This window comes from Rhinolophus ferrumequinum, chromosome 13, assembly GCF_004115265.2.
Source record: "Rhinolophus ferrumequinum isolate MPI-CBG mRhiFer1 chromosome 13, mRhiFer1_v1.p, whole genome shotgun sequence".
NCBI lineage: Eukaryota > Metazoa > Chordata > Mammalia > Chiroptera > Rhinolophidae > Rhinolophus > Rhinolophus ferrumequinum.
In genome coordinates, this window is record NC_046296.1 from 53,159,788 (window position 1) to 53,186,566 (window position 26,779).

General features: G+C 38.7%; 1 protein-coding gene and 1 pseudogene across 5 annotated transcripts; one reads left to right on the forward strand and one right to left on the reverse strand.

Annotated features, from left to right (window-relative positions):
- Positions 1-1,136: 1,136 nt before the first annotated feature.
- ZNF512 (zinc finger protein 512) lies at positions 1,137-26,759 on the reverse strand. 5 transcript variants are annotated; one of them, XM_033124879.1, is made up of 14 exons: positions 26,586-26,712; positions 26,004-26,062; positions 18,190-18,374; positions 17,402-17,497; positions 17,031-17,114; positions 16,278-16,402; positions 15,659-15,745; positions 15,136-15,234; positions 14,367-14,534; positions 11,058-11,252; positions 7,827-7,928; positions 6,831-6,893; positions 5,796-5,894; positions 1,137-3,143 (listed from the first exon to the last, which is right to left on the reverse strand). In XM_033124879.1, exons 1-14 carry the CDS (start codon positions 26,613-26,615, stop codon positions 2,832-2,834), a joined length of 1,704 nt encoding a protein of 567 aa, XP_032980770.1. In that variant the 5' UTR covers positions 26,616-26,712; the 3' UTR covers positions 1,137-2,831. The 5 variants fall into 5 exon arrangements, with proteins under 5 accessions (XP_032980770.1, XP_032980769.1, XP_032980772.1 ...); XM_033124878.1 differs by having other exon boundaries at positions 18,190-18,377; XM_033124881.1 differs by lacking the exon at positions 26,004-26,062 and having other exon boundaries at positions 18,190-18,377; positions 26,586-26,759.
- On the forward strand, positions 22,167-23,352 carry LOC117033024 (PIN2/TERF1-interacting telomerase inhibitor 1-like; annotated as a pseudogene).
- Positions 26,760-26,779: the final 20 nt, after the last annotated feature.

Here is a 26,779-nt window from a genome sequence, read left to right on the forward strand (position 1 = left end):
CCAGACATTATTTTTGAGATATATTCATGATACAAGAAGCTCTAGTTAATTTCATAGCTGTATAGTGTTCTACTATAGGACTACGTCACAATTTATCCCTTCTCCCGATGATGGACAATTAGGTTATGCATTAGAGTAGGTTAACAGAGACCCGAGAATGCATAATGTCTCAAATAACAGACTTTTATTTCTTGCTCATCTAATAGTTTGATAGATGTTCCTGGTTGGCAAGTAGTTCTTCACGGAAGTAGTCTTCAAGGAGTTAACTCTCTTCCTTTTTGTGCTCTGCCATCCCCTACAGCCCATCATCACGTGCATCTAACCCAAGGAAAGGGAAAGCAAACATGGAAGTACACTCACTCACTTAAAAGTTGTAGCATGGAAGTGACACATGTCACTTCCACTCATGTTCCACTGGAGAGTTGGCTTCCCCTTCCCTGCGGTGAATGGCTGGGAAATGGGGTCTAGCCATTTGTCTTATAATCCTATAATTTTGCAAGTTGAGTGCAGATTTTGGTGGACAGCTAGTAATCTCTACTACACATTGTTTCCAGTATCTATTATAAACTGTACTGCAGTAATCACTCTTGTTTATGTCGCCTGGTACACCTGGGCAAGAGGAGTTTCTCTATTATATACCTAGAAGTGAAACTGCTGAGTTTTTGGGCATATCTTCAATTTTGCGAGCTACCACCAAATCATTTCCCAAGTGACTGTATGAATTAACATTCCAAACCATGCATTCGAGTTCACATTGTTCCAAAACCTAGCGGTACCTGATACTGTCAAACTTAAGTTTCTGTTATTCTAATGAATTTAAAAACTTAAAAACTCAATAGTATGATCAGGAGAGTCTATACTGAGTCCTGCTGATCACTGGCCTGATCAGAAAAATGAGTGCCTGCAAGGACCCTGGATGACATTGGGCAAGTTTCCTATACTAATTCACTTTAATCGCAAATTATTCATTTTACCCAGCAGATTTCAGGAGCTAAGGAATGACTGAGACAACTGCATTTGGTACTTAGTTTAAACTCACTCCCATCCCTAGCCATCTTTTTACCTCCATACACTGTATCAGCAAGGAGTCAAGTAGCAGGTCGGAGTCAATGAACAACTGGAAACATCAATCTAACAGAGTTGTTTATTTCTTTTGTCATTGCCAAACATTTCCCAAGTCTTACTCACCAGAAATTAACACAGCTTCTTCACTTCTCCTCCCTGACAATCCTTATCTACTGAAAGGGCTCTAAGGGCACAAATGCCAATGAAAATGTAGAGTGGATGAATCACACCATGTCCTTCACTTGTTTCAAAATTACCTATTTTGGCAATATCCAAATAAGGTTTCAATGCCACCTTATTTGAAAGTGGTCTTCACAAAAGCCCACATTTAAAAGCTATATGGAAGATCACACAACAGTTAGAGTGGTAATAGCCTTTCAGAATTTGAAAAGGTAGTACTTGTCAATATCAGGGTTAAGGGTCCCTTTTTAATATGGCCTATGCCACAAAAATTGGCAAGAATATATAAGACCAATATGTATGGAAAAGGGAAAGAGAATCCAGAAACACGACAACAGAGCTGCTCTAACTGATGGTCCAGAGCAAGTCAGCCTCAGAGAGAAACAGCCCATTAGACATTATCAGGTAGGCATGAGGTACAGAAAAAGAACATTTCTTTCCAACTCCAGATAACTATCTACATCTGGTGTCAAAGTCTCAGGATATAAAGAGGATAGGACACATAAAAGAGGATAGAGGACGATATTCTCAGAAAACTCAGAGGTTGACTAAAGGGAGGGTCGAGGACTTAGCAGGGTGTAGACTAACGAGGGAGGTCAAGTCCAGGAGGAAAGGAATGTGACCTTGGCTACCAATCTTAGTGGGATTATCAGGAACACTGGGATTCTGTGTCAAAACATCAGGGGCAATCAATGTGGCATTTCTCAATTCTTAAAGCTGAGGGAGCACAACAAACTCCAGGAGGGCACTGATGATAGCGAAAGATGAGACTTCCAGGCCCAGGAAAGCTAAGGCAGTATTTATTGCTTCTTCTAATTTCTTCTTTCCAGTCATTTTAATGTTTGGGACACATTACTCCCAAGACTGCTTTTCATGCCCGTGGGTCTAGTTAATCACTGCTACTTGGGACACACAAAACATTTCCCAGTAAACTAGTGTAGGGAAGTTCTAGCTTTTTCATCCTAAGTCCATTTTCTTACTTTCAATCCTAAAACCATACTGAAAGAACAAAACAGCCTCCACACAGTTTGTTTCCCAAAGAGACAGGGTAACCTTATTATATATGAGTGACAACATTTCCAGCTTCTAGGCTTGTTACGTCACAGATAGAAAATAATTCATCAGTGTGGTTTTTAAAAATTAATTTGGAATTGTTTTATAAGCTAGATGATGTTTTGTGACTACTAAATCAATGGAGTTTCCAAGAACATTCTACACCCCAGGAAGGAAAGGACAACCCAACAGGTTTCTTAGTCTTGTATAGGGCAAGAGGGGCCTATAGTTGGCCTAATGAGGGGCTCTTTGGGCAAGATAAGAGAAAAACAAGAGGACTCCAATGAGGAACAGCAGGAAAATCTACCAAAAAGGGTGGTAGTGGGGGGGGGGGGTGTCAAAATGAATAAGTAGGGAAAACAGTGACATTTATACAGGAGGAAGGAGCTGAGACAGTCACGGCCTCACACAAACAGCTGAACGAGTACATTTCTCTTCACTCAGCGCCCCCTCTGACCCCGTCGTCCCAGCACAGGTCCCTGTGACAATAGCACTCGCATCCCCTCTCCTAGGAGCACGTGCACACTGACTGCCTATTTCCTTCCTCGTTTGTGATTAGTCTTTGGGGGCTTTCCTTTCTGGAACTGTGCTGGCACTGGCCCCTGCTCTGGTTCTTTACAGGAGGTCGACACTAGCAGTTCCTCATTATTCCTCCTCTGATCCTTCCCTACTCTAAGACTCCGCTCTGCCTCAGGAAGCTCGATGCTAGCCTGCTGCTGCCTTCTGAGAGACCGTCGGCTCCTGTGCTGCTGCTGCCTCCGCTTTTCTTCTTCTTGCTGCCGCTGCTTTATCTTCATCAGCTTTTCAAAGCTTTTCGTGGTTGTTGGGTTTACAACAAACCAGTCCTACAGAGGCAAAACAGAAACATCATCCAGTCAAAACACAGTGGAGAGCATACAGAAGGGGTATGGTAGGAGTTTTTTTGAAAAGGCATGATTAGGGCAGAACACAATGAGGAGGAAACAGACATGACACCATAGCTTAGAACTCTGTATTTTAAACTGGAGAAAATCAATTCAGAGCAATCATTGTAAGTATTGAGACCTGTGTCTTAATCATGTGTAAGACCTGATTTGGGGTACTTCAGTAAGTGATCATCCTACCCATTTACCTCCTCCGTAAAAATCTCATGAGATGTAAAGCACTGGGCCACAGATTTTTATTTCATGAGAGTATAGTGGTTCAGAGTATAAATTTTGCAGCCAGACCACCTGGGCGCAAATCCCAGCTTTGTTTCTAGCTCCGTGACCATGGGAAAATTACTTAATCTCGCTGGGCCTCAGTTTAAAAATTAACGGTTGGGAGACATACAATCCAATTATGAAGTATTTGCACAAAAAAGAAAAACAAAAAAAGAATGTCACTCTACATCAAGTGATCTGATCAGTCTTCCAGGTCTAACTACCAATTTATACGAAATACCCAGGACAGAACACCACCACCACAGGAATGCAATCGGCAAAATCCAGAATGTAGGTAAACGTTCATGACAAATGACCCAGTTTCTTCAACAAAAAAATGGAGGAAAAAAACAAAAAGGGAAACCGTCTAGACCTGCATTGTCCAATGAGATAGTCACTAGCCACGTGTGGCTAATAAGGTCTTGCAACGTGGCTAATCCAAATTGAGATGTTTTCAATGTAAAATATACACTAATTTCAAAGACTTAGTATGAAAAAAATGTAAAGTATCTCCATAATTTTTATTGACTACATGTTAAGAAGATAATTTAGATACTTGGTTAAATAAAATATATTATTCAAGTTAATTTCATCTGTTTATACTTTTTAAAATGTGATGACTGGAAAATTTTTAACTACATGGCTCACATTACATTTTTATTGGATAGCACGACTCTAGATTAAAATAGACAAATGCAGTACATAAACCTTTTTTTGTAGATCCTGATTTGAATAAAATAACTGAAAAAAAATTATGAGACAATCAGGGAAATTTAACTAATGCCTGGAAATATGATGATGTCAAACAATCATTGTTAATGTTTTTTAGATGTAATGATAGTTATGGTTTTATTTTTTAAAAATCTTTATATGTTTAGACACATGTATTGAAATAAGCATTTACAACTGACATGGTATGTGGAATTTGCTTTAAAGTAAGCCTGGAAGGGCTAAGAAAAGTGAGTTATAAATGAGACAAAATTGGCCATAAACTGATGACTGTTAAAGCTGTTCGTTATACTATTCTATCCATTTTCATGCATTTGAAAATTTATTAAGAAAATGTGAGGCAGAGAGGAACAGGATAGAGATGTTTTACCACCACAAATAATTCATAAATACAGCCATAAATCATTGAACAAATGTTTGGGGAGCAAACCCCAGTGAAATTTGTTGTTTCCAACTTTTTAGGAAGAAACTAGAGAAATAAGTGAACTATTGGAAGGCCATATTTTGTCAGGAGATATTTATCTTTCAAATACTTCTTGAAGCATAAAAAGGTATGCTGTTATTATAAAAAAGATATGACTGCCTTCCGAAAAGAAAATCTCAGATACAGAGAGGGATTCCCAAAGTGTAAACCAATAAAGCAAAAGGAACCACGTTTGATGACACTAACCAAAGCCCACGTGGTTAAGAACTATTAAATTTGACGGCAGACAACAGCTGAAGGCACTCGCTATTTTTCCTCATCAGGCAACAACAGTTTCTGCAGTGAGACATTCCAAGAGAATACTGACTATATCTGGAGCTTTTGCAGAAAGGATATTTAATTACATAGTAAATAATTTCTCTGTTTACCTGTACTACTGAAAAAACTTTCCCCAAGAGAAAACTCTTTACCTTCTGAACTTTATTTATTTTTTAATTTTGAAAATTTACAAACCTTCAGAAAAGTTGTAATAGTTTAATAAACACCTAGATTTGCCGTGTTCATCTCTCTTCCCTCCCTCCCTCCCTCCCTTCCTTGCTGCTAAACCACTTGCAAGCTAGTTGCAGCCATCGAGCTACTTCATCTCTAAATACTTCAGCATGTACCTGCCTAAGAACAAGGGCTTTCTCCTGTATCACTTCAATACAATTATCATTGTATTGGGAATATTAACATGGATACATTACTAGTATTTAATATAGTCAGTATTCTCAATAATGTCCTTTATAGTTGTTTCTATGCAGTATTTTAAACAGCATTAAAAACACATTGCTTGAAGATGTTAGGACTCTAGAAAACAGAAGTATAGAGATTGTGAGAAAGAAGAATGACAAAGGTGTAAATTCACCCTAGTTCCCCAATGCCTGATTTAATTGGCTTTAAGAGAATTAGCAGAGCTCAGGGATTCTCACACAGTGATTTCAAATGCTTTCACAGAAAAACATAATTATGCATCTAGTTCTAGAAAGTATTTTAACCACTTTAAGAGTTACTTTCCTTGACAGTCCGGGATCATAAATACAGACACAGAATCCAGCTCTCCTGGGGCGTATGTATGGGGTCCATGGAATTACAAAAACACTGTGGGAAAGCACGGACCTCACCTCAGCATGGACAGAGTTGATGTGATACTTGACACCACTCTCTGACACAAATTCTTTTTGACATAGAAGACACTTGTATTTTCCAGCCACAAAGTTTCCCTATTTTCAAGAGAGAAAGAAAAGGGAATTATTGGTTAAATTCAGGAATACATACCTGGGCCATATGTGGGAATTGTTCGAGATGAAAGGCGGGGATTCTACCTTAGCAAAGGTAAAAAAGTAAGAAAATCCAAAACAACAATATATTTAGGAAAACCAGTTTGGGCAGACTATCACCACTACAAATCTATCCTAACGCAATTCTATCCCACCCACCCTCCACCCCCTTCAGTACGACAAGTTCTCCCACTTATGCAGCACATTTTTTCTATCTTCCCTTGTTTCTTTCACTTCACTTCCAGGTTCTCTTGGTTCCTCCCCCAAAATAATTAAACTACTGAAGTTCACAAAAGACACCAACGTGCAATTCTTCCCACTCTAATCCATTGCTGCAAAGAGTGCCTTGGAAATCCAGAATTAAAAGTACTATCCTTAACACCTAGTTTAAGGACTGACTCAGAAACTAAGATCAAGATGACAGACTCCTAAGCATTGCTGGATAGATGTGCTTTGGATGCCTCCAACTCCCTGGTTGCCTGAGAATTCCGTTCCCTCCTGAAGCTCCAGGTTTCTATAGTGCTCACTTTGTGTGAGGACATACTTCTGAAAGGAACTGGAACGAGGCAGCAATCCCCATGGCTGGTGGGTTGTAGGGCTCAGGTGGAAGAAGTTAAATCCCTGGTAGGGATTCAGAACTGATATATATTCTCCGAATTCTTTAATTGATTATGATTTATGGCTAGGTTTTGGCCTTTTCTGAATCTTGGACATACCCTGGCATCCCATCCAATAACAGACCAAGATTCTTTGGGTCATAAAAAACTAAACCAGTCTCTGAAGATAAAAGAAAACAGGACAGCTGTTCACCTAAACTAAATTCTGTATCAGACTATTTTAGAGGTCATGTTAAGGTAAGTACTTCAGAAAGTTACAAACCAATGTACAAGAGCCCAGGTGAGCTTTAAGGCCAGATACACTACTGTAGACAGCCTCACAACCCTGAAAAAAAGAAGAAATAACGTGAAGACTATATGAAACAGCATCCTTCTCTTAGCAATCGAGTCACTTACACTGACCAACTTTACATATGGCAGAGGAAGCCCAATAAATTGTATCACAAACCAAACAAAAATAATTCACATGCATGCCACAAAAGCAAGAAGAAAAACCAACAAAAGGTAATAGAAAAAGAGATGAACAAGTTGTTTACAAAAACTGAAAACATTCCCTTCCCTGGTACTTTCTCTGATAAAGAAACACAGAAAATTACATAGTTAGATTTTTTTTTCTTTTTTTTTTAAATCTGCTTTCTTTGGTACAAATGTGTCTTCTATTTCTTGTATATCTACTCCTCACCATAATACTGCATATACAGCTAGGGTAGATTCAAGATGGCTGGAAATTCTCCGCCACTCTTCCCATGAAGAAATGGAGTCTATTTACCTTCTTCTTGAATCTGGGTTAGTCCTTTGATTCCTTTGACCAATAATATGCCATGGAAAGATGCTGAACAAATTCTGAAGCTAGGCCTTAAGAGATCTTCAGCTTCCACTTTCATGCTCTTAGAATACTCTCTGAAAAGTCTGTCACTATGTACCCTACTGATAATCCAACCACCCTGCTAGAGAGAGAAGCCATGTGGAGAACCAAGCTCCCAGATGAATTAGCTGCATAGAAGCCATCGTGGACACTCGAGTCCCAGTTGAGCTTCCAGCTGAATGCACCTCTGAGTGATCCTAGCTGATGCCATGTGCAGAGGAGAACTACCCTGGGCCCTGACAGAATTACTGATTTACAGAAATGTGAACAAATAAAATACTTGACGTTTTAAACCACTAAGGTTCAGGTGCTTTGTCACAAAGGAATAAATAACTGGAACAACAGCAGATGCTTGATAAACATTTACTGAATAAATGAATGAGAAAAAAACACCTGGTTAGGACACTGAATGCGATGATACTTCTTGATATCTGACTTCCATTTATGTAGTACTTCCTGGCTGAATGTTGGCAGCCCAGGGCGAGTATATTTTAGCTACAAGAAAAGAAACAAGACAAGAAAAAAATTCACTACAAATAAGACCTTATTATAACTTTCCCCCTCTGCCCCAGCAAAGGAATCCAGTTTCCAACCAAAACACCCCAAAAATTCACATCCAACTCTTCAGGTTATATAACTCTGGAGTTCCACAAGTATATTTTCATATGCAAAACAAGTGTAATATGTAAGACCCTTTCAAGTTCCTGAAACTGGTAGGTATAATTGTCTATTGTTTAGTCTTAGAATACTTTGATTTTCAACAGAGGGCAGGAAACTTCATCTACAGTTGGAAGAAAAAAAAGCTAGTGATAGAGCATTATACAGTTACAATATTTGTTACAAAAAAAGAAGGGGATACAAATATGCACTAAAAATATAATATGTAGTATGCATATATATATATATATATATATAGAGAGAGAGAGAGAGAGAGAGAGAGAGAGAGAGAGAGAGCGCCAAATAAATGTATACACATTTTAAGAAAGGAAAAAAACTGTATTAAAATTGTAATACTCAATATATACTAATAACAAAAGATAAATACAAATCATGTGTATACATTGTTTTGACACCCTCTGTATAATGCACAATACATATATATATACACACACATTTAATATATTCAATAGAAATATATGTAGATGAGTAAAAGGCTAAAAGGCTATAAATCAAAATGTTAACAGTAGTATTCTCTGGTAGAAGTTTGAGTAGTTTTAATGTTTTCTTCCCTGTTTATCTGCATTTCTCATTTTTCTTCAATGATACATTAATTTTTGATATTTTTAAAATTCTAACAAAAAAATTAAGGTTCAATATAAAACAAGATGTGAGCAAACTCAGGGAACAGAATGCAAAATCTTTGCATATACTGCAAAAGTAGGATTATTCTTAGCACTTCCTTTCACGTGCTTTGATACAAGTTAGTCTCTTCTTACAACTATAACTGTAGCTTCCAGAAAAAAGTGCCATAGAGAGTTCTTACAAAGCCCACCATGGGTAACAGTTATCTTTCCGGTGAACAAACAATCCTCCTGCTGGGGAAATAGAAGTATCTGAAAAAGGCTGATTCTCTGAGACAGAAAACCAGAACCAAAGTCTGCAGGTAACGTGCGAAGTAAGGAAGGCAGCTTAAAGAAACTCTGGTGAAGCTATTATATAAAAGAAATCAGAGCACAGAGCTGGCTTTAATTAATAAGCATTTCCTCTCCATTGCAGCTAGCATACATGGGTCCATCTAAAACCCTTTCATGCTGACAGAGAAATATTTATATAAACTATTATATTCATATAATAAACTCATATTTATGCAGCTATGAAAAAGAAATAAGAATAAGCTCTATGAGCACATTTAGAGTGATTTCCAGGACACATTTTTACGTGAAATAAAGCAAAATACAAAAAAGAAGGAGATACAGAAAATATTCATGTATCTGATCATCCATCCCATAAAAACATAGAAAGGATAAATCAGAAACTACTGAGTCTGGTTATCTTTGGGGTCAGTGGGTAGGAATAGGATGGAAATAAAAGGGGACTTGGAACAGGAAAGTTGGGAAGAGGGACAGGAACACTTCTTTGTGAAGACCTTTTTGTATAGGTCTGACTTGTAAGACTATGATAATGCTTCACCTACCCCCCAAATAAATGAATAGTTTAAATTACATAGGATGTAGGGGGAACCCAACATTAATGAGAGTGACGTGTGAACCTAATTATTACACACAAGGAACACAATGATGGGGTTGGGGGACAAAAAGCAACCTAAGTAAATGGAAAATAGTACTTTGACTATATTTATACTAGTAAGGCTAAAGACGAAAAGAACTACACACAAATATTGTTCTCTAGTTAGCAAATCTAAATTTGTTTTTTACAGGGGTATGGGTTAACAGTTCTGAAACTACTTTATGTTATACCAGGATTGAGCATAGTACATATTGTAGACAACGAGAGCCAGGTTTCTCACTGTAGGAGAAAGGAGTTACAAATAAGGAGAGGAAGGCGAGAATGAAACTTGCAGTGTTGGACTGGAATTAAAGGTATCATGGCTTTAAATATATAGAGATACACAAAGAAACAAATACGGAGTGTGTATATGTGTCCACGAATACACATACATACATACATACATACATAGACATATACATACATATATATCCTACCTCTATCCACCAAGAGGGCCCAGGAACATGATACCCCAGTAAGAATGAATACACCTAGCGCTCAAATCTTGGTTTCTAAATGTATTCTCCAATAAAAGGAACCAGAATTCCATAAAAAAATGGTTTATTCCAAGGCTAGGGCATGAAAAATGCAACATGAGCCTACAGTATCTCATGGTGTCTCAGAGAGTAAAGAAAAGCTCAAAAAAATGACAGGGGGAATATCGAAAAGATATAGGAAACCACTTTAAAGAGATCTTGATGGCCAAATCTGGGAAAATTTGAGAAGCAAGATAAGTAGTAATAGCATTGGATCATAGGCCATAGAGTAAATATCCATTAACTCATACTAATATAAAAGAAGTTAACTGAAGGACAGATCTGTCTCACAATAGAATTCCAATTAATAATTGTATAAGAAATGGTTGAAACAAAAAATCATAAAACAAACACCACAGTAATCATTGTTACAGGCATTAATCATTGATGGATGCTAAAGTAAATAGATAGAAGTATGATAAAACACAGTCTCAATCTTCCCACAAAATATTCACTAATTACAAAGGGGAAAATTGTAATTTTTGCCATGGATGAAACTGGACAACACACCCGCATCAAGGGTTTAGCATTCACCTAAACTAAATATAAACTACTATATATGAACTAACAAAGTGGATACACACTAGGCAAGGACTAAGGAAAAAACCCATCTGGGAATTCAGGTTCCCTCTGGAAGTAGTCCAAAATTAAGAGGCTCCTTAAGGAACTTCGGAAACCAACTGTTTCTCTAGGACATACATGAATCGAAACACTGAAGCTGGATGAGATGTACTCCATCTTCAAGGATAAAGAAACAAAATATCGTTTATCGTGTACTCGCTCAAGTGCATTTACTTTTCTGCATGTAGTAAGCACAGTGTCAGACATAAACCACCCAAATGAACACAAGTTTCTACCTTACCTTCCGATCATCAGGTACCAGATCCTGAAGAACCTTCCTCTTAGGCCATTCCTTGGCCAGTTCAGCGGAGGCCAGCTCCTGCAGGTGGTATACAGCTATCTTGGCAGAACGCCTCTGAACTCGGCCCCCACTCTTTGACTCCAGGCTCATCTCCTTTAAGCACTCTGGCTGCCCTGACTCTGGAAAGAAGGAGATCTGCAAGAATGAGACATAGCAAAACACAGGTCTGAGAAGTGGCTTCCATCAGAGCCAGTGACGGAAGGCTCCCCTTCCTGCCAGAAATCAAAAGAGCTATTTATTAGCTTGCTACCCAGTAGCATGAAGCTCCACCATCTTAATGTACATTTTACTGGTAAAAAAGCTTCTTAGCAGTATAAAATCTATTCCGTTGTAGTAAGTGAAAATGGATCAAAGTCAACACATCGATATGCAAAGAAATGAACCTTGGCCTCATAATATATACAGGAACTCATAATACATACAAAAATTAACTCAAAATGGATAATAGCCCTAAACGCAAATAATACAACTTCTAGAAGAAACCAAAACTTTTGAAAATTTGGGGATCTTGGGGTGTGGTTCTTTTTTTATTTTTTAATTACAGTTGACATACAGTATATTAGGAGTGTGATGATTCTTTCATGTCTCCACTTGGCTAGGTTACAGTCATCAGGTTCTCAAACACTAATCTAGGTGCTGATATGAAGGTACTTTGTAGATCTAATTAAAGGCCATAATCAGTTGACTTTAAGTAAGAGAGATGTCACAAAAGAGGCGGGCGAGATTCAAAGCACGAGAGAAAACTCGACACAGCTGCTGACATGAAGAGGAAGGAAGGGGATGCTGAGCCAAGGAGTGCAGACGGCCTTTAGAAGCTGAGACCCACTCCTGGCCTACAGCAAGCAAGGTACTACAATTGCATGGAACTGAATTCTTGAACAATCTTCACGAGCCTAGGAACAGATTCTCCCCTTGAGCCTCCAGAAGGGAACAGCCCTACTGACACTTTGATTCCCGCCTGCTGAGGCTCCACGCAGGGGAGCCAGCTGAGCTCTGCTATACCCGGACTTCCGGCCTAGTGAGCTGTGAGATAATACAGTTGTGCTGCTTAAGCCATTCGTTTTTTGGTGTCTTTCAACAGCAGAAATAGAAAATTATACATTGGGTTGGGCAAAAATATCTTAGATACAACAAAAGCATGATCTATAAAAGAAAAAAAAGATAAATTGAACTTGATCAAAATTAAGAACTCTGCTCTTTGTGGGAATGCAGACTGGTGCAGCCGCTATGGAAGGCAGTGTGGAGGTATCTCAAAAAATTAAGAATATAATTACCATATAACCCAGCAATCCCTCTCCTGGGTATCTACCCAAAAAATCTGAAAACATTTATCCGTCAAGATGTATGTGCTCCGATAGTCACTGCCGCTTTATTTATGGTGGTCAAGACATGAAAACAACCAAAGTGTCCTTAGATAGATGACTGGATAAACAAGATGTGGTATATATACACGATGGAATAGTACTCTGCCATAGTAAAGATGAAATAGTGCGATTTGCAACAACATGGATGGATCTTGAGATTATTTTGCTAAGCGAAATAAATCACACAGAAAAAGTCAAGAACCATATGATTTCACTGATATGTGGGATATAAAACTGAAACAAAGGAACAAAACAAACAAACAAAAACTCAGACACAGACAATAGTTGTGGTTACCAGAGAGTAAGGGGGTAGAGGGGTGGTAGATGAGGATAAACGGGATCAAATATATGGCGATGGAAGGAGAACTGATTCTGGGTGGTGAACACACAATGTGATCATAGATGATGTATTACAGAATTATACACTTGAAACCTATGTAATTTTACTAACCATTGTCACCCCAATAAATTTTAATTTAAAAAAAAAAAAGCTCTGCTCTTTGAAAAACACTGAAAAATAAAAAGACAAGCTACAGACTGGGAGAAAATATTTGCAAAACATATCTGATAAAGAACTTGTGTCCAAAAAATGTAAAAATTTCAGAATATAATCAAAACTTAGTAGTAAAACAACAAAAACTCCAATAATAAAATGAACAAAGGCTTTCCATAGATATTTCCCTAAAGAAGACATTTCACTCAAGATTGACATTGCCAATAAACACACAAAAGGATGATCAATATTATTAGTCATTAGGGAAATGCAAATTTAAATCACAGTAAAATACCATTACATACCTATTAGAGTGGATTTTTAAAATGGAACTGACAATAATAAGTGCTGACAAAGATGCAAAGTAACTGGAATTCTCACCCTTTGCTGGTGAGAATGCAAAATGGCACGACCACATTGGAAAGCAGTTTGGCAGTTTCTTATTAAAGTTAAATATATGTTTATCATATGACCTAGCAATTCCATTCCTAAGTATTTACCCAAGAGAAATTAAAACCTATTCTCAACAAAAACCTTTAAGTAAATGCTCGTAGCGACTTTATTTATAACTGCCAAAAAAATGGAAACAAGTCAAATGTTCAACTGGTAAATGGATAAACAAATTGTGAAACACTCATACCATGGAATCCTAGACAGAAATGGAAAGGAATAAACTAATGATACATGCCAACACATGAGTGAATCTCAAATGCATTCTGCTAAGTGGAAGAAGCCAGACTCAAAAGGTTCTATACTGTGTGATTCCATTTATATGACATTCTGAAAAAGATAAAACTATAGGGACAGAAAATAGATCAGTGGTTGCCAGGGTTAGGGGTGGTGAGAAGAGCTGACTACAAAGGGACACAAGAGAATTTTGGGAAGATGATTAAATTGTTCTACATCTTGATTGTGGTGGTGGTTACATGACTGTGTATAACTGTAAAAACTCTTATACCTGTACACCAAAAGGGGTGAATATTAATTACCATATGTAAATTATATTTTGAAATTTAACTCTTAAAAAAACAACATGAGGTGGGATAGTACAGAAATATAATCATGAAAAGAAAAGTCAAGACAAAAAAATTGGTATACAAAAACCAGCCTGACAGATTACCACAAAAGTTGAAGCTAAGGGGAGATGCACTAAGCTTTAAAAATGAGTTTGCTTCTATCCAGACTATACAATGAACTTTGATTTCTCTAAACTAAGAATGTTCAAAAGGCAGAAATAAGAGAACAAAGGAAGAACAAGGAAGAGAGAACAAAAGTATTCAAAGATTAAACAAGAATGCAAATGAGGAACCAAGGACGTATGGAAAGATGTAGGGTAAGCAGTTACCACAGAATATATCCCCAAACAGGGTCTGGAAAGTAATCAGTACTCACAGGCCCATGTTCTGACCTCAGGTGATACGCAAGTCCAGCCTTCGATCTATATGGCTTTCCACAGTGGTGACATTTCAGGGTCAACTTCTCCAGCTCTGCAGCCCCTTTGCCACATTTTCTGACATGGTACATATATCCCATGATGCTTGTGAAGGTACTAGAGCAACTCTGAACACAGGAGAGAAAGACCCAAACCATAACCTTACATCTTTTGACATGACCTCTCAATTTCTAAACAGCCACAAGGCACTGAACCACCACTCCACACAAATTGACCTTTGGATGTTATTAGACCCTCTCCAACATTTCCCATTGGCGCAACCCTTCCTTGTCCCTGGTCCAAAGGCTGTCCTATCTACCACCAAGCATCATATGCAGTGTTTCGTCAACATTCAATAAACTAGAACTGTGCGCCTCCTCCTCTGTGTCAGAGCTCCCTCCTTAGTCTCCGATGCAATTCCACCCCAGTATGAAATACCCAACCATATCAAAGTTCCTCACGGTGAGGATCCTCTTCATCACTCCAAAGAAAGGATGGTAAAGCAACCCCTTCCAACAGGGAAAAAGAGAAACAAATACATTTTTGGAGATGAGAGAGAAAATAAAGAGCTCTTAATGATTCAGGAGACCCAGAAAAACAGGATCTCTCATGCTGGAAGATGATACAGAACCAGGTCTACAAGGGAGAAGGAGGAGAATGGAAGAGAATGACAGAAAGACATGGACCCAAGACTTCCGGGATAAGGAGCTTCTGTCCTTGGGCTCTTACCTCGCGCATGCACCTGAGCTTTCCCAGTCTCTTCAGAACTGTTCGGAGCCGTTCCCTCTCACTTGGCTCATCGATTTCATCTCCAGCCTTCAAAATGGGCTAGAAAGCAAGAGAAGCAAACAAGCAGATGATTCATGGAAAAGGCAGATCCAGAAAAAAAGTTGTGTCATAGAAGAATCAAGGTCTGGACTAGCACCTAAGCTGCTGATCATGAAGTCTAACTTATCAGACTCCTAGCTGTCTGCATCTTCTCCTAGACAGACAAGGAAGTGACTGTAATGGACCTGAGAGTTCTAAGCCTCTACCTCCCCGGATATGAACGTTTGGGGCCAACCTAAACACACAAATACCTATGTATCCACTACAAAGGTTTCACTGGATGTAACTCTTCTATGAAAAGGGTCTTCTTACCCCTCTATGAAGTCCCAGAGCCTGAGTCATCTCCACTGAGTTATCTACAATCTACAGTCATTTAAGACATCAAACACCAAGTAGGCTCATATAGGACAGAAGACACTCTTACCAAACTATTATGATTTGCCATGACATGATACTTCATCCCTGCCAGTGAACGAAGTTGTTTCCCACAGTGATGGCAAGTAAACATTTCCTACAGAGAAAAAATACTGCTCAGGGCCAGACTGTTCAGAGAAATAGAACGTCCCAAAGTCCTACTCCAGTGTTCCGGTCTGTATCTCCTGTATTTCCCAAACTCCACAGTCAATGAATCTCAAAATCCCACAAGCTCAGTGTCATGTCCTCCAGGGCAAAGAAGTAAAGGCAACTCATTTTTTAAAAAAAATAAGAACTCCCATGTACTGAGTGCCAATATTTTCCAAGTAATGGGGAAGGAACTTAGCATGTATTTTTTCTTTCTTATCCTCTTATGGACTACACGAGGTAGTCCTCATTTAACTCTATTTTACAAATGAGGAAACATAGAAAGCCAAAGGACAAAACTAGTAAGTAGCTGAGTGAAGACTCACATCCAAGTCTGTCAGACTCCAAAGCCTATGTTTGCCATACGACACAGTGATGCGTCTTCTCCACAGTACTCAGCATATCCAGTACAGAGCCAGATGTCTCAAGTTGGAGTAAAAGATCACGATATAATAGTTATGAAATGCCGCAAAATAGCTAACCTGTTTGCAGTTTTCCATGTGTTTCTTTAAGCCCTCTATAGTCTTCCTCCCCACTGCCTGGCAGGTAGGACAAGAGACACTGCCTTTATCCACGATTTCTAAGTACCACTGCTCCTCTAAACTGCCTACAAAGAAGAGAAGGGAACATGGTATAATCTGTAGTATTCTCCAGAAACAAAAAGCACAATCCCAGAACTTTGGAAAAGTATCACAAAATGGTATCACAAAACTTCTAGAAATAATTTTTTTCAAACTGAGAAGTTTCTGAAAGCCCTAATCGATTCCCCAAGTTAAAAACCACCTGAGAAACATCCACAGCCCAAGGACTTAAAAAAACTGGACAACGTTTTTTTCCAGCTATATTGAAGTATAACTGACAATGGGTAACACTTTTCACAGCAGCATATAGTAACGCGACAGTGAGATACGTAACCGCCAATATGCTGAGTGCTTCCGTATGTGCCTGAGACTTCACTAACTGTTTTTATCCCATTTAATTCTCACAATTCTGACTACCTTTATTATCCCTATTCAGAGACAGGGAAACTGAAGCTTGCATAAATTAAGTAAATTGAGGCAGATCAGAAAATTGATGGAAGCGCCAAAACTTGAACAAGGGTCTGTCTGATCTCCAAACCCATGCCCTGAATACCTGCTTCCTTAAAGAAATGCTTTGGTACATCGTTCCTGTACCAACAACAAAAATCAGAAAGGAAGAACTAGATCCCACAAAGCTTCCAACAGAAAGCATACCTGCTGCATAGGCTGGTGGTTCCTTCCGAATACGACGAGCCTGGGGTTTGGGATTAGGCTGTGTTTTGGGCCGTTGCTTCCTCCCTGACGCAAGACAGAAACTTGAAGCCCAACATATCAACTTTGCTAACCCCTGTCAAGTACCTAAATCTCTTCCCTCCTCTTCTCAATACCCTATACCCCACTCCCTCAACCAACAGATTCCCTGAAATCATGACATCCTCCCTTAAAATAAGGCGGGATGGAGGCCATGCCTTGCCAAAATAGTCAAAGGGTTCAAAAGTGCTTCGAGGGCCAAAACCTAAGGTCTGTCTCCCTCAAATAAAGCCCAGACACCCAGGTAAAAAGAATGACCGAAGTTTCTCCCTTACCGTAAAGCTTATGCTTCTTCTGAGGAAATTCTCGATAGTCTTCATCTTCTTCCTGCCTGGGTTTCCTTCTTCCTTTGGTTGATACTCCACCTGACCCTGAAATACCATCCAAAAACAGAAAAAACCCTCCATGTGGTTTATCGGGGAACAGCTGAGCCTGCCTTCGAAACATTAATCACAAGACATCAATCACATTAATCAAAGGGAAAGATCATCAGCAAGCAGGGCCCTCATAGCAGCGTTTGTGACATTTTTAGGGAAGTTGGTATAACTTTTCATTAATTGACTCAGCTTCCCCTTTGCCTTTTGTTCTGTTCTCCATCCCAAGTGATCAGTTGTTCCCTGGGAATAATAAGGGCCTTCAGGCAGGGTGCTTTGTGTGATCTTGATTTGAGGCTAATGTTGAAGCAGAACTGTCCAAGATAAAGGACTACTAGTATGGACCCTTGAGACTATGACCAACAAGAAAATTCTACCCAGAATAACTCTTACACCAGCCCCTCAACCCTCAACAGACAATCAAACTAGAACAATGGGAGAGAAGTTCAAATCATGAAGAAGAAAGACTGATACGAGTATAACCTAGAGAAGTAAGAGCAGCAGAATTTCCCTCTGTAACATAGAGGAACAGTTCGCGAAGCAACAGTAAGTGATAGCCTAACACCTTTAAAAAATTTGAATCACTAATGAGAAACACATATGTGGTACTTAACACTTTAAGGTACTTAACAGCTACCGCAAAATATAAGTTTAGAGAGTGCTCTGTCTTTGGAATAAGATACTAATACCTTCAACATGGGGAGTAGCAGCTGGCTTGATCCTTCTCATCTTCATCCAGTAGGTAGATTTTCGGAAGGATGCTGGGAAATCACTCACTGCTTCACACGAAGAGGCAGACGACGAACCACTGAAGGAGTCATCGTGAGGAATAGTGTACTGGAAACTATTATCCTTTATGGAGCACTGGGTCCTGCTACTAATAAGACACAAAGATATATACCACAAAGGAGTGTCTGGAGTAAGGTTCCTATTCATTATTTTATATCATAAGAAGATAACCAACTTGGTTACCTGTGCAAAAAACTAAGAAGCCTGATAATAAAACAGAATTTAGATTGTAATCATCAATTACAATGGTTGATCTAACACAACACATACAACTATTATTATAGTTCAGTGTAATCAGGAAGAGAAAGCAGTCCACATAAATGATCACTCTGCAGCCCAAGTAGGCATTCCTTACTAGATTCATCAAAGAGAAGAAAGGCATCAAATAGGGTGTCCTGTGGCCAGAAGAGCCCCTGGATCTGTAACCAGGTATGTCCAGGCCTTCCCATTTCTCTAACGAGACAGTAACTAAGTAATATGCCTCAGAATAAAGAGGGAAAAACCAGTTTGTAGGCCCTAGTCTGATCCATCGTCCTTCTTTCTTAGCCTCCTCCCTAAATCCTGACGTCAGGGCCACCCCATCTTACTTAGGCCACGATACTTAGCTCCCATGGCTAAAGGAAGGGTGCCATATTGTCTAAGTTAAGCTGGCCAGATAAGTCTGGTATACAGTTGGAACCAAATTCCCAAATCTAAGATCAGTCAGTATGTAGTTAAGAAACATTAGTGAGTAACAGCAAAGCATCTTCTGGTGGCTCAGGAAGTCACAGAGCAAGAGTTCTCAAAGCCTGAAGCCCACGTTAGACTTAGGGTTTAGAAAGGTCATTCTGGATGTTGTATGGAAGATGACCCACGGAGGGAGAATGAAGGAAGGAAGAAGAGTTAGCAGCTTGTTGTAATCGTATGGATAAGAGATGATGAGGGATTGAACTAAGGTTTTATAGTCAAGATGTTGACAGATTCACAATAACACTTTAGTGATAGAGCTGATAAGAATTACACACAGAGGTTTGTAGGAGCAGAGAGTTGGAAGAAATGCAGGTGACCACTCTTAGCAAAATATGTAAGTAAAATGTGATCACTGCCTACTATGGAATATTAGGTAGTAGTCAGAAGCAATAAACCATTTCTACACATAGAGACGTGAACATAACTGAAAAGCATACTGTTGAATGAAAAAAGACACAGACCAAAATCTATAGTACAAGGTTAATTTAGTAAATTCAAAACAAATACACATGTAAACAGCACTAGCTATTTTATAAGAATTCATAAGTATTTAAGGGTAAATATCAAAGTTGTTAACATGTTTGTCTGTGGGAGGAAGGGGATGGAAATGGGGATTAAAAAACAATAACAGGGACTAATGATGTCAGTATGCGACAAACGGGAAAGAATGATTTCCAGCTAATCTGCACGAGGTCTAATAACACAAACTTAATACAGAGAAGTCCTGGTTCTGGCATGGTGACATAAGCCCACCGCAGCGCATCCCTCCTACAGATTACAACTTAAAAACTCTGGACTCGGAAAAGTAAAAATCAGAGACTGACAGAGTAAATAAAAAAGCAATACCCTACTATATGCTGTCTCCAAAAGGCACACACTTTAAACATAAGGACATATAGATTGGAAGTCAATGGATGAAAAAATTAAACGATGCCATCAGCAAACACAAGAAGGCTGGAGCGGCTATTTTTCATATCAGATAAAACAGACTTCAAGACAAAGAGTACTGCCAGAGATAAAAAGAGACACTTCATAATGATAAAAATAGCAAATCATCAGGAAGACATAATTACCCATTGTATGTGTCTATAATAGAGGCCCAAAGTACACAAAGCAAAACTGACAGAATTAAAGGGAAAGAGAGACAATTCTACACTCTCAGCAGAAAATTTCTCCTCCTCTCAGCAATTGATAGAACTGGACAAAAATTCAGGAAAGACATAGAAGATCTGAACTGCACTATTAGCCATCTTGTTCCAGTGGACATTTACAGAACACTACAACATCCAACAATTACAGGATATACATTCATGTCAAGTATACACCTTGCATTAACCAAGATAAGTCATATGCTGGCCCATAAACTTTAAATTTTAAAAGATGAAAATTACACATGTAGTCTCTGACCACATCAGAATTAAATTAGAAATCAAGACTAGTAAGATATCTAAAGTAAAAAATAGAAAAATCTAGAAATAATCAACTTCTAAATAATTCATAGGTCAAAAACGAAATCACAAGGGAAATTTGTAAACTCATATTTTGAAGTGGTTAACAAAAACGCACATGTCAAAATTTATGGGATGAAACTAAAGAAGTACTTAGAAGGAAACTTGAAGCTCTAAATGCTTCTATTAGTAAAGAAGATCTAAAATCAATGACTTAAGATTTTATCCTAAGAAACCCTAAAGAGAAGAGCAAAGTAAATAAAATGAAAAACATAATAAAGAGGAGAAATTCATGAATTAGAAAACAGACAATAAAGAAAATCTGGTTCTCTGAAAAAGATAAAATTGACAACCTTATAGCTAGACTGATGAAGAAATAAAAAAGATACCACAAATAACCAATATCAGGAATGAAAGAGAGATTATCACAGATCATACAGGCATTAAAATAATGAGAGTACTTTGAACAACTTTATGCCAATAAATTGACAAATTAGTAACAAGCTTCTTGTAAAATACAACTTACCAAAATTGACACAAGAAACTGAAAATCTGAGAAGCTCTATCTCTACTAAAGAAATGCAATCTGTTATCCAAACCTTCTCAAAAAGAAAACTCCACGCCCAGAAGGTTCCACCGTTAAATGCCGTTGCAATAAGGTTTTTATGAAAGGGAATAGGAGGGCATAAGGATCAAAAGGGAAAATGTAAAACTGCTCCTACTTGCAGATTATGTTTTCTTACAAAGAAAATCCCAAGGACTATATACAACAATAACTAGAACTGAAAATGAATTTAGCAAATGGCAGGATACAAGGTTAACACAGAAAAATCAACCATATTCTTAGATACTAGCAACGAGCAACTAGAAAATGAATTTTTAAAAATAATACCATTAGTAACATATAAAACACATAAAATACCTAAGAACAATTCTAATATATACAATGAAAACTACAACACAATGATGAGAGAAATTAAAGACGTAAATAAAAGGGGAAAATACAGAATGCTCATAAATCAGAAAACTTAATATTGTTAAAATGGCAGTTCTCCGCAATTTGATCTACATATTCAAAATAATACCAGTTAATACTACAGCAGGTTTTTATAGAAATTGACTGATTCTAGAATTTATATAAAAAGGCAAAGAACCTAGAATACACAAAACAATTTTGAAACAGAACAACAAAGTTACCCTATCTAACTTCAAGACTTACTGTAATGCTACAATATCAAGACAATTTAGTATCAGCAAAAAGACAGTTATATATACATCAATGGAACAGAATTAGGAGAGTCCAGAAACAGACACACACATATATATGTTCAATTGATTTTTGACAAAAGTGCCGCAACAATTGACTAGGGAAAGGGAACTCTTTTCAACAACTGGATATACAAATGAAAAGAAATTAACACTGACCCTTAAGACACACCAGGCACAAAAATAAATGAAGTCACAGACCTAAATGTACAACCTATAAAATTTCTAGAGGAACACAGAGTAGAAAATCTTTGTATTTAGGGATGGCAAGGTTTTCTTAAATAGAATATAAAAAAGCATGAAACATAAAAGGAAAAAATGATAAAATTTAAAACTTTTGCTCTTCAAAAGGCGCCATTAAGAAAATGAAATGCAGGCAGTCCACCTGTCTTGAGAGTCCGGTAGTTCCAATTTAAATGTGAGTCGGCATCAGGATAGCCCCCGTTGCTCATGTCCCGAGGGCCGCAGCATCTCAAGCTCTGCGACATGTCAATGTTGGCTGAGTGTCGGCGGAAGCAGAAGTGGGCTGTGGATCCAAGAAACACTGCATGTAGTAATGATGATTCCAAGTTTGGCCAGAGGATATTGGAGAAGATGGGGTGGTCTAAAGGAAAGGGTTTAGGGACTCAAGAGCAAGGAGCCACAGGCCATATAAAAATTCAAGTTAAAAATAACCACCCGCGACTTTGAGCTACAATCAATAATGAAGACAACTGGACTGCTCCTCTGGATGATTTTAACCAGCTTCTGGCTGAACTGAACACTTGCCGTGGGCAGGAAATAAGAGACTCCTCAGACAACAAGGAAAAGAAATCTTTCAGCCTTGAAGAAAAGTCCAAAATCTCCCAAAACCTTGTTCATTATATGAAATTCACCAAAGTGGAGGATTGATCATCTCGGAGCAAAACAGATCTTGACTGCATTTTTGGGAAAAGGCAGAGTAAGAAGTCTCCCGAGGATGACTCCAGACCCGCCACGCCAGATGGGAACGAAACCTCCGCTATGACGACCAGTGCCTTAACCATCCAGGAGTACCTTGCCAAGTGGATGGCAGAGCTAAAGAACAAGCCACCGGTCACGGCTGCAGAGCCAGAGACCCAAATGGAAAGGCAAAGGAGGAAAAAAAAAAGAGGCAAACGATAAAAATGTAGAGAGTTATACCCAACCCAAGATGAAGAAGAGAGACCAAGATGAGCAGCAGCTCAGAGACCCTCACTGGGATGAGAATTCTAAGGATAGAGTGGATTGTGTGTGGCCACTTGGTAACCAGAACTACCACCAAAGCCCAAAAAGAGGAGAGGAAAGAAAAAGCTACAGAAGCAAATTGAGGCAGCAATGCATGCTACACTAGATGAAACAGCAGTGAAAAGAAGAAAGGTTCCAAATAAAATTCTCTGGAGCCAGGGCCTTCCAACCACTCAGACGTCAGGGTGCTGCTGCTAGGCAAACAGATACCTTTGGCCTGAAGTCAGAGCAGAGATCACCCAAGAGTGTGTGCGTATCTTTTAACAAGCCCGTGGATCGATGTGTCTCGCCCTCTCACCACATTTTTCCCACATCATATTCCCAAAAGAACGAACTTTGTACTGTTCCAAATCATGGCTGTCATAAACAAACTTTCTTTTTAGACTCTGAAAAAAATAACAAAGAAAGAAAATGAAATGCAAACCACAGACTGGTAGGAAGTATTCAAAACACATATATCAAACAAAGGAATTATATTCAGGATCTATATTTTTTAAATACTTATACATTTAATGGGCAAAGATGAACGGACCCCTCATAAAAGAGGACACATGAATGGCCAATGAGCACATGAACAGATGTTCTACATCATTATTCATCAAGAAAATGTGAATGAAAACCCAATGAAACACCCCTATCCACCCATTAAATTAGCTAAAATTAAAGACTTACTCTCATACACTGCTGGTAGGAATGTAAAATAATACCACCATTTTGGAAAATAAGCAAATGTCTTATAAACATACTCCTGACACATGACCCAACCATCTTAAAATGCTAAATACCACCTTAGTAAATAAATACCATCATTGGTACTTATCAAGAGAAACAAAAACATTTTCCCCCACAGAGACTTGTACATGAATGTTCATAGCAGTTTTATTATAATACCCCCAAACTGAAAATAACCCAAATATGCATCAAGGTAGAAGGCCAAACATGTTATGGTATATCCACAATGGAATTCTCGTCAGCAATAAAAACGAATTTTCATTCAAAATCATTATTCTGAGTGAAAGAAAACATGCAAAAAGACAACATACTACATGATTTCATTTATATAAAACCCTAGAACATACAAACCACTGTACAGTGACAGAAAACAGGTCAGGGGTGTCTGGGGACAGGAGTAGAGCGAGGAATGGATTGCAAAGGGACATGAAAAATCTTTTGGGCAAGATGGAAATATCTTGGTTGTGGCAACAGTTTCACAGTATTTGACATACTTACATACGTCAAAGCTGATTCTATTGTATACTTTAAATATGTGCAGTCTATTGTACTTCAATTATACCTCAATAAAAGTATTAAAACAATTTTAATGGGAATTGGCAGTTCTCTAGGGCCAAAATCCACCATCTCAAACAATGAGAACAATCTCTACCAGAAAGACTTGATAATATGAACAGGCTATTAAGAAGAGTCATGTCGCATGTGACTCCTCTTAGGAAATTACCCTCACAGAAATTTCTTTACTGTCAGTGTAGGACTCAGATATAGCCATGTCCCCTCTCATGAACAAGCATGAGCACAGCAAAACAATCAATAGTTCATATGATCAGCATAGTTAACATCTTGGGGTTTAAGTCCACATGATTAAAGAATGGCCTCCCTCCTGGTCTCTGACTTTTATTTTTAAAGGACTCAACAAAAACAATTCTTAAGTATTTTATACTATCTGTAGTTCTTAAAAACAAGATTAACCTCAAATTTCCTTTTCCGTAACTATGGTGGGAAAAAGCTTCTGGTTCAAACAGTAACTATCATAACTGTAGTGACTTTATAATTTGTCATCTGTGGCACTACCTTTCAATCTCTGCTTCTGATCACCAAGATGAAAACTTTAGCCTACTTTCAACTCCTTCCTGATCTACCAAGAATTTTTAAGAACCCCTAGTTCATTCTCTAGGTACAAATATTTAGATTTCATTAGCAAAGTATTTGAGTTCATCTCAGTATCCTTTGGAGCCTCCTTTTATTCTACCCAATCCTTAGATGCTGATATTCTCTGTGGTTTCATCCTCTACTCTCTTCTAGTCTCATTTCTCACCAATGGTTCAAAGATTTCACAATCTCCTAGGGAGCCAGTTAAAAATAAAAATGCCAGCGCTCTAACCCCAATGATTCTGATTCAGATTAATAGATGAGAGCCCATTAACCTTTATATTTTTTAACAATTACCCATTTGATAGCCCATTAAATTATCTTACCTGTTCACATCCTATTCCCTCTTCTGAAAAAATACCTTTCCTTTCTGGCTAACTGCATTATTCCTTGACTCGCAAGTTTGTTTAGCAGTGACGTGCTCTGCAACCCTTCCATTCCAAACCATCACTCCCCTTCCCCAAAGGCTATATTCAATTCTTTTTTAAAAATACTAAATTACACTGTGTTGTGTTGAGTTCCTTGCCTATCTCCCCTTTTAGACTGTTATTTCTTTGTTTTTCATGTCTGTATATCTAACCTACTACACAGTTGGCACAAGGTAGATATTTAGTAAATGGTATCTGAATGAATTAATCCTTTACAATGAGTATCTAGTTAACAACAATCGTTTTCGTATTAACAAACATGGAAAAGCCGCTTCGCACATTCAGTATACAAAATAATACACCAGTCTTGAAACCAAGTGGTTTGAAAATACAAGGATTTCTTAGTCATTTTTATCCGTCTTTCCCAGGTTCATCAGTAGTACATTCATGAACATATAAATGCAGGTCTACACTGTGTCATACTTTCCATTTTCATTATAATTCATGGGGTTTTTTGCAAGCTAGGTTTAGACCTGCACTGTCTTATCAGGTAGACATTAGCTACAGGTGGTTATTTAAATTTAATTAAAATTAAATACAATTTAAAATTCAGTTCCTCCCACTAACCACATTTCAAACACTCAAATGCCAGACATGGCTAGTGGCTACAGTGCTGCACAGTGCGGATACAGAAAATTTTCATCATCACAGATAGTTCTATTGGACAAAGCTGGAGACACAATTATAAATGGACCTCAGAAAAACCTCACTTACTTCTTAGCTCCCCCGATCCTCGTGCTCCTCTGCTTCTTAAAGGATGTGGGTCCCGAAGTCTAGCAAACGCAAGCATACGAGTGAACGCTAGGGACCCCTGAACCTGGACCACAAAAAGACAAATCCCCGTGTGCCCAGAATAAATGAAGCTCTCCCGGGGCAACTACCTCCCACGGAAGGCGGCATGACTTTTCAGGAAAAGTGTGCCATCCTATCTTCCTACAGAGTCACGGCAGGTGACAATAGCAGAGCCTTCATCTCCCGCATTCTCAAAGCCCTGTCTGGATAGAGGCTCTAAAAGGCAGGCGGAAAGAAAGGACAACGGATATGGGAGACACTGGAGATGGAAAAGGAATAGAAACGAACGGCAATCTGGCGAGGAACGGAGTCCAAGGAGGTGAGGAACAGGCAGTGGAAAGTGGGGGAGAAAAGAGGGGACAAGTTAGATCTGACCTAGAAGGGTGGGGCCTACGATGGGCTCTGATGAAACCAACTCTGAGCCTGGGACAAAAGCGAGGGACCGCGTGTTACGGGCTCAAGAGCGCTACCCCTGAAGCATAACGGTCAAAGGGAGGAACTCACGGCGGGGACTGCACCGAGTCTGGAAGACATCACTCCCTCTCCACGCCTAACAAATACACCCAAAGGCTCCGGCCAGACCAACGCCACTTCCGTTCTCCTCTCCCCTCCCGGATGTGCAGGCGGCACCGCGGATCCCAATTCTGAACGTTTACTTCCGCTTAGCAGCTTCCGAGGGGGCTGCGGTCGGAGTGAGT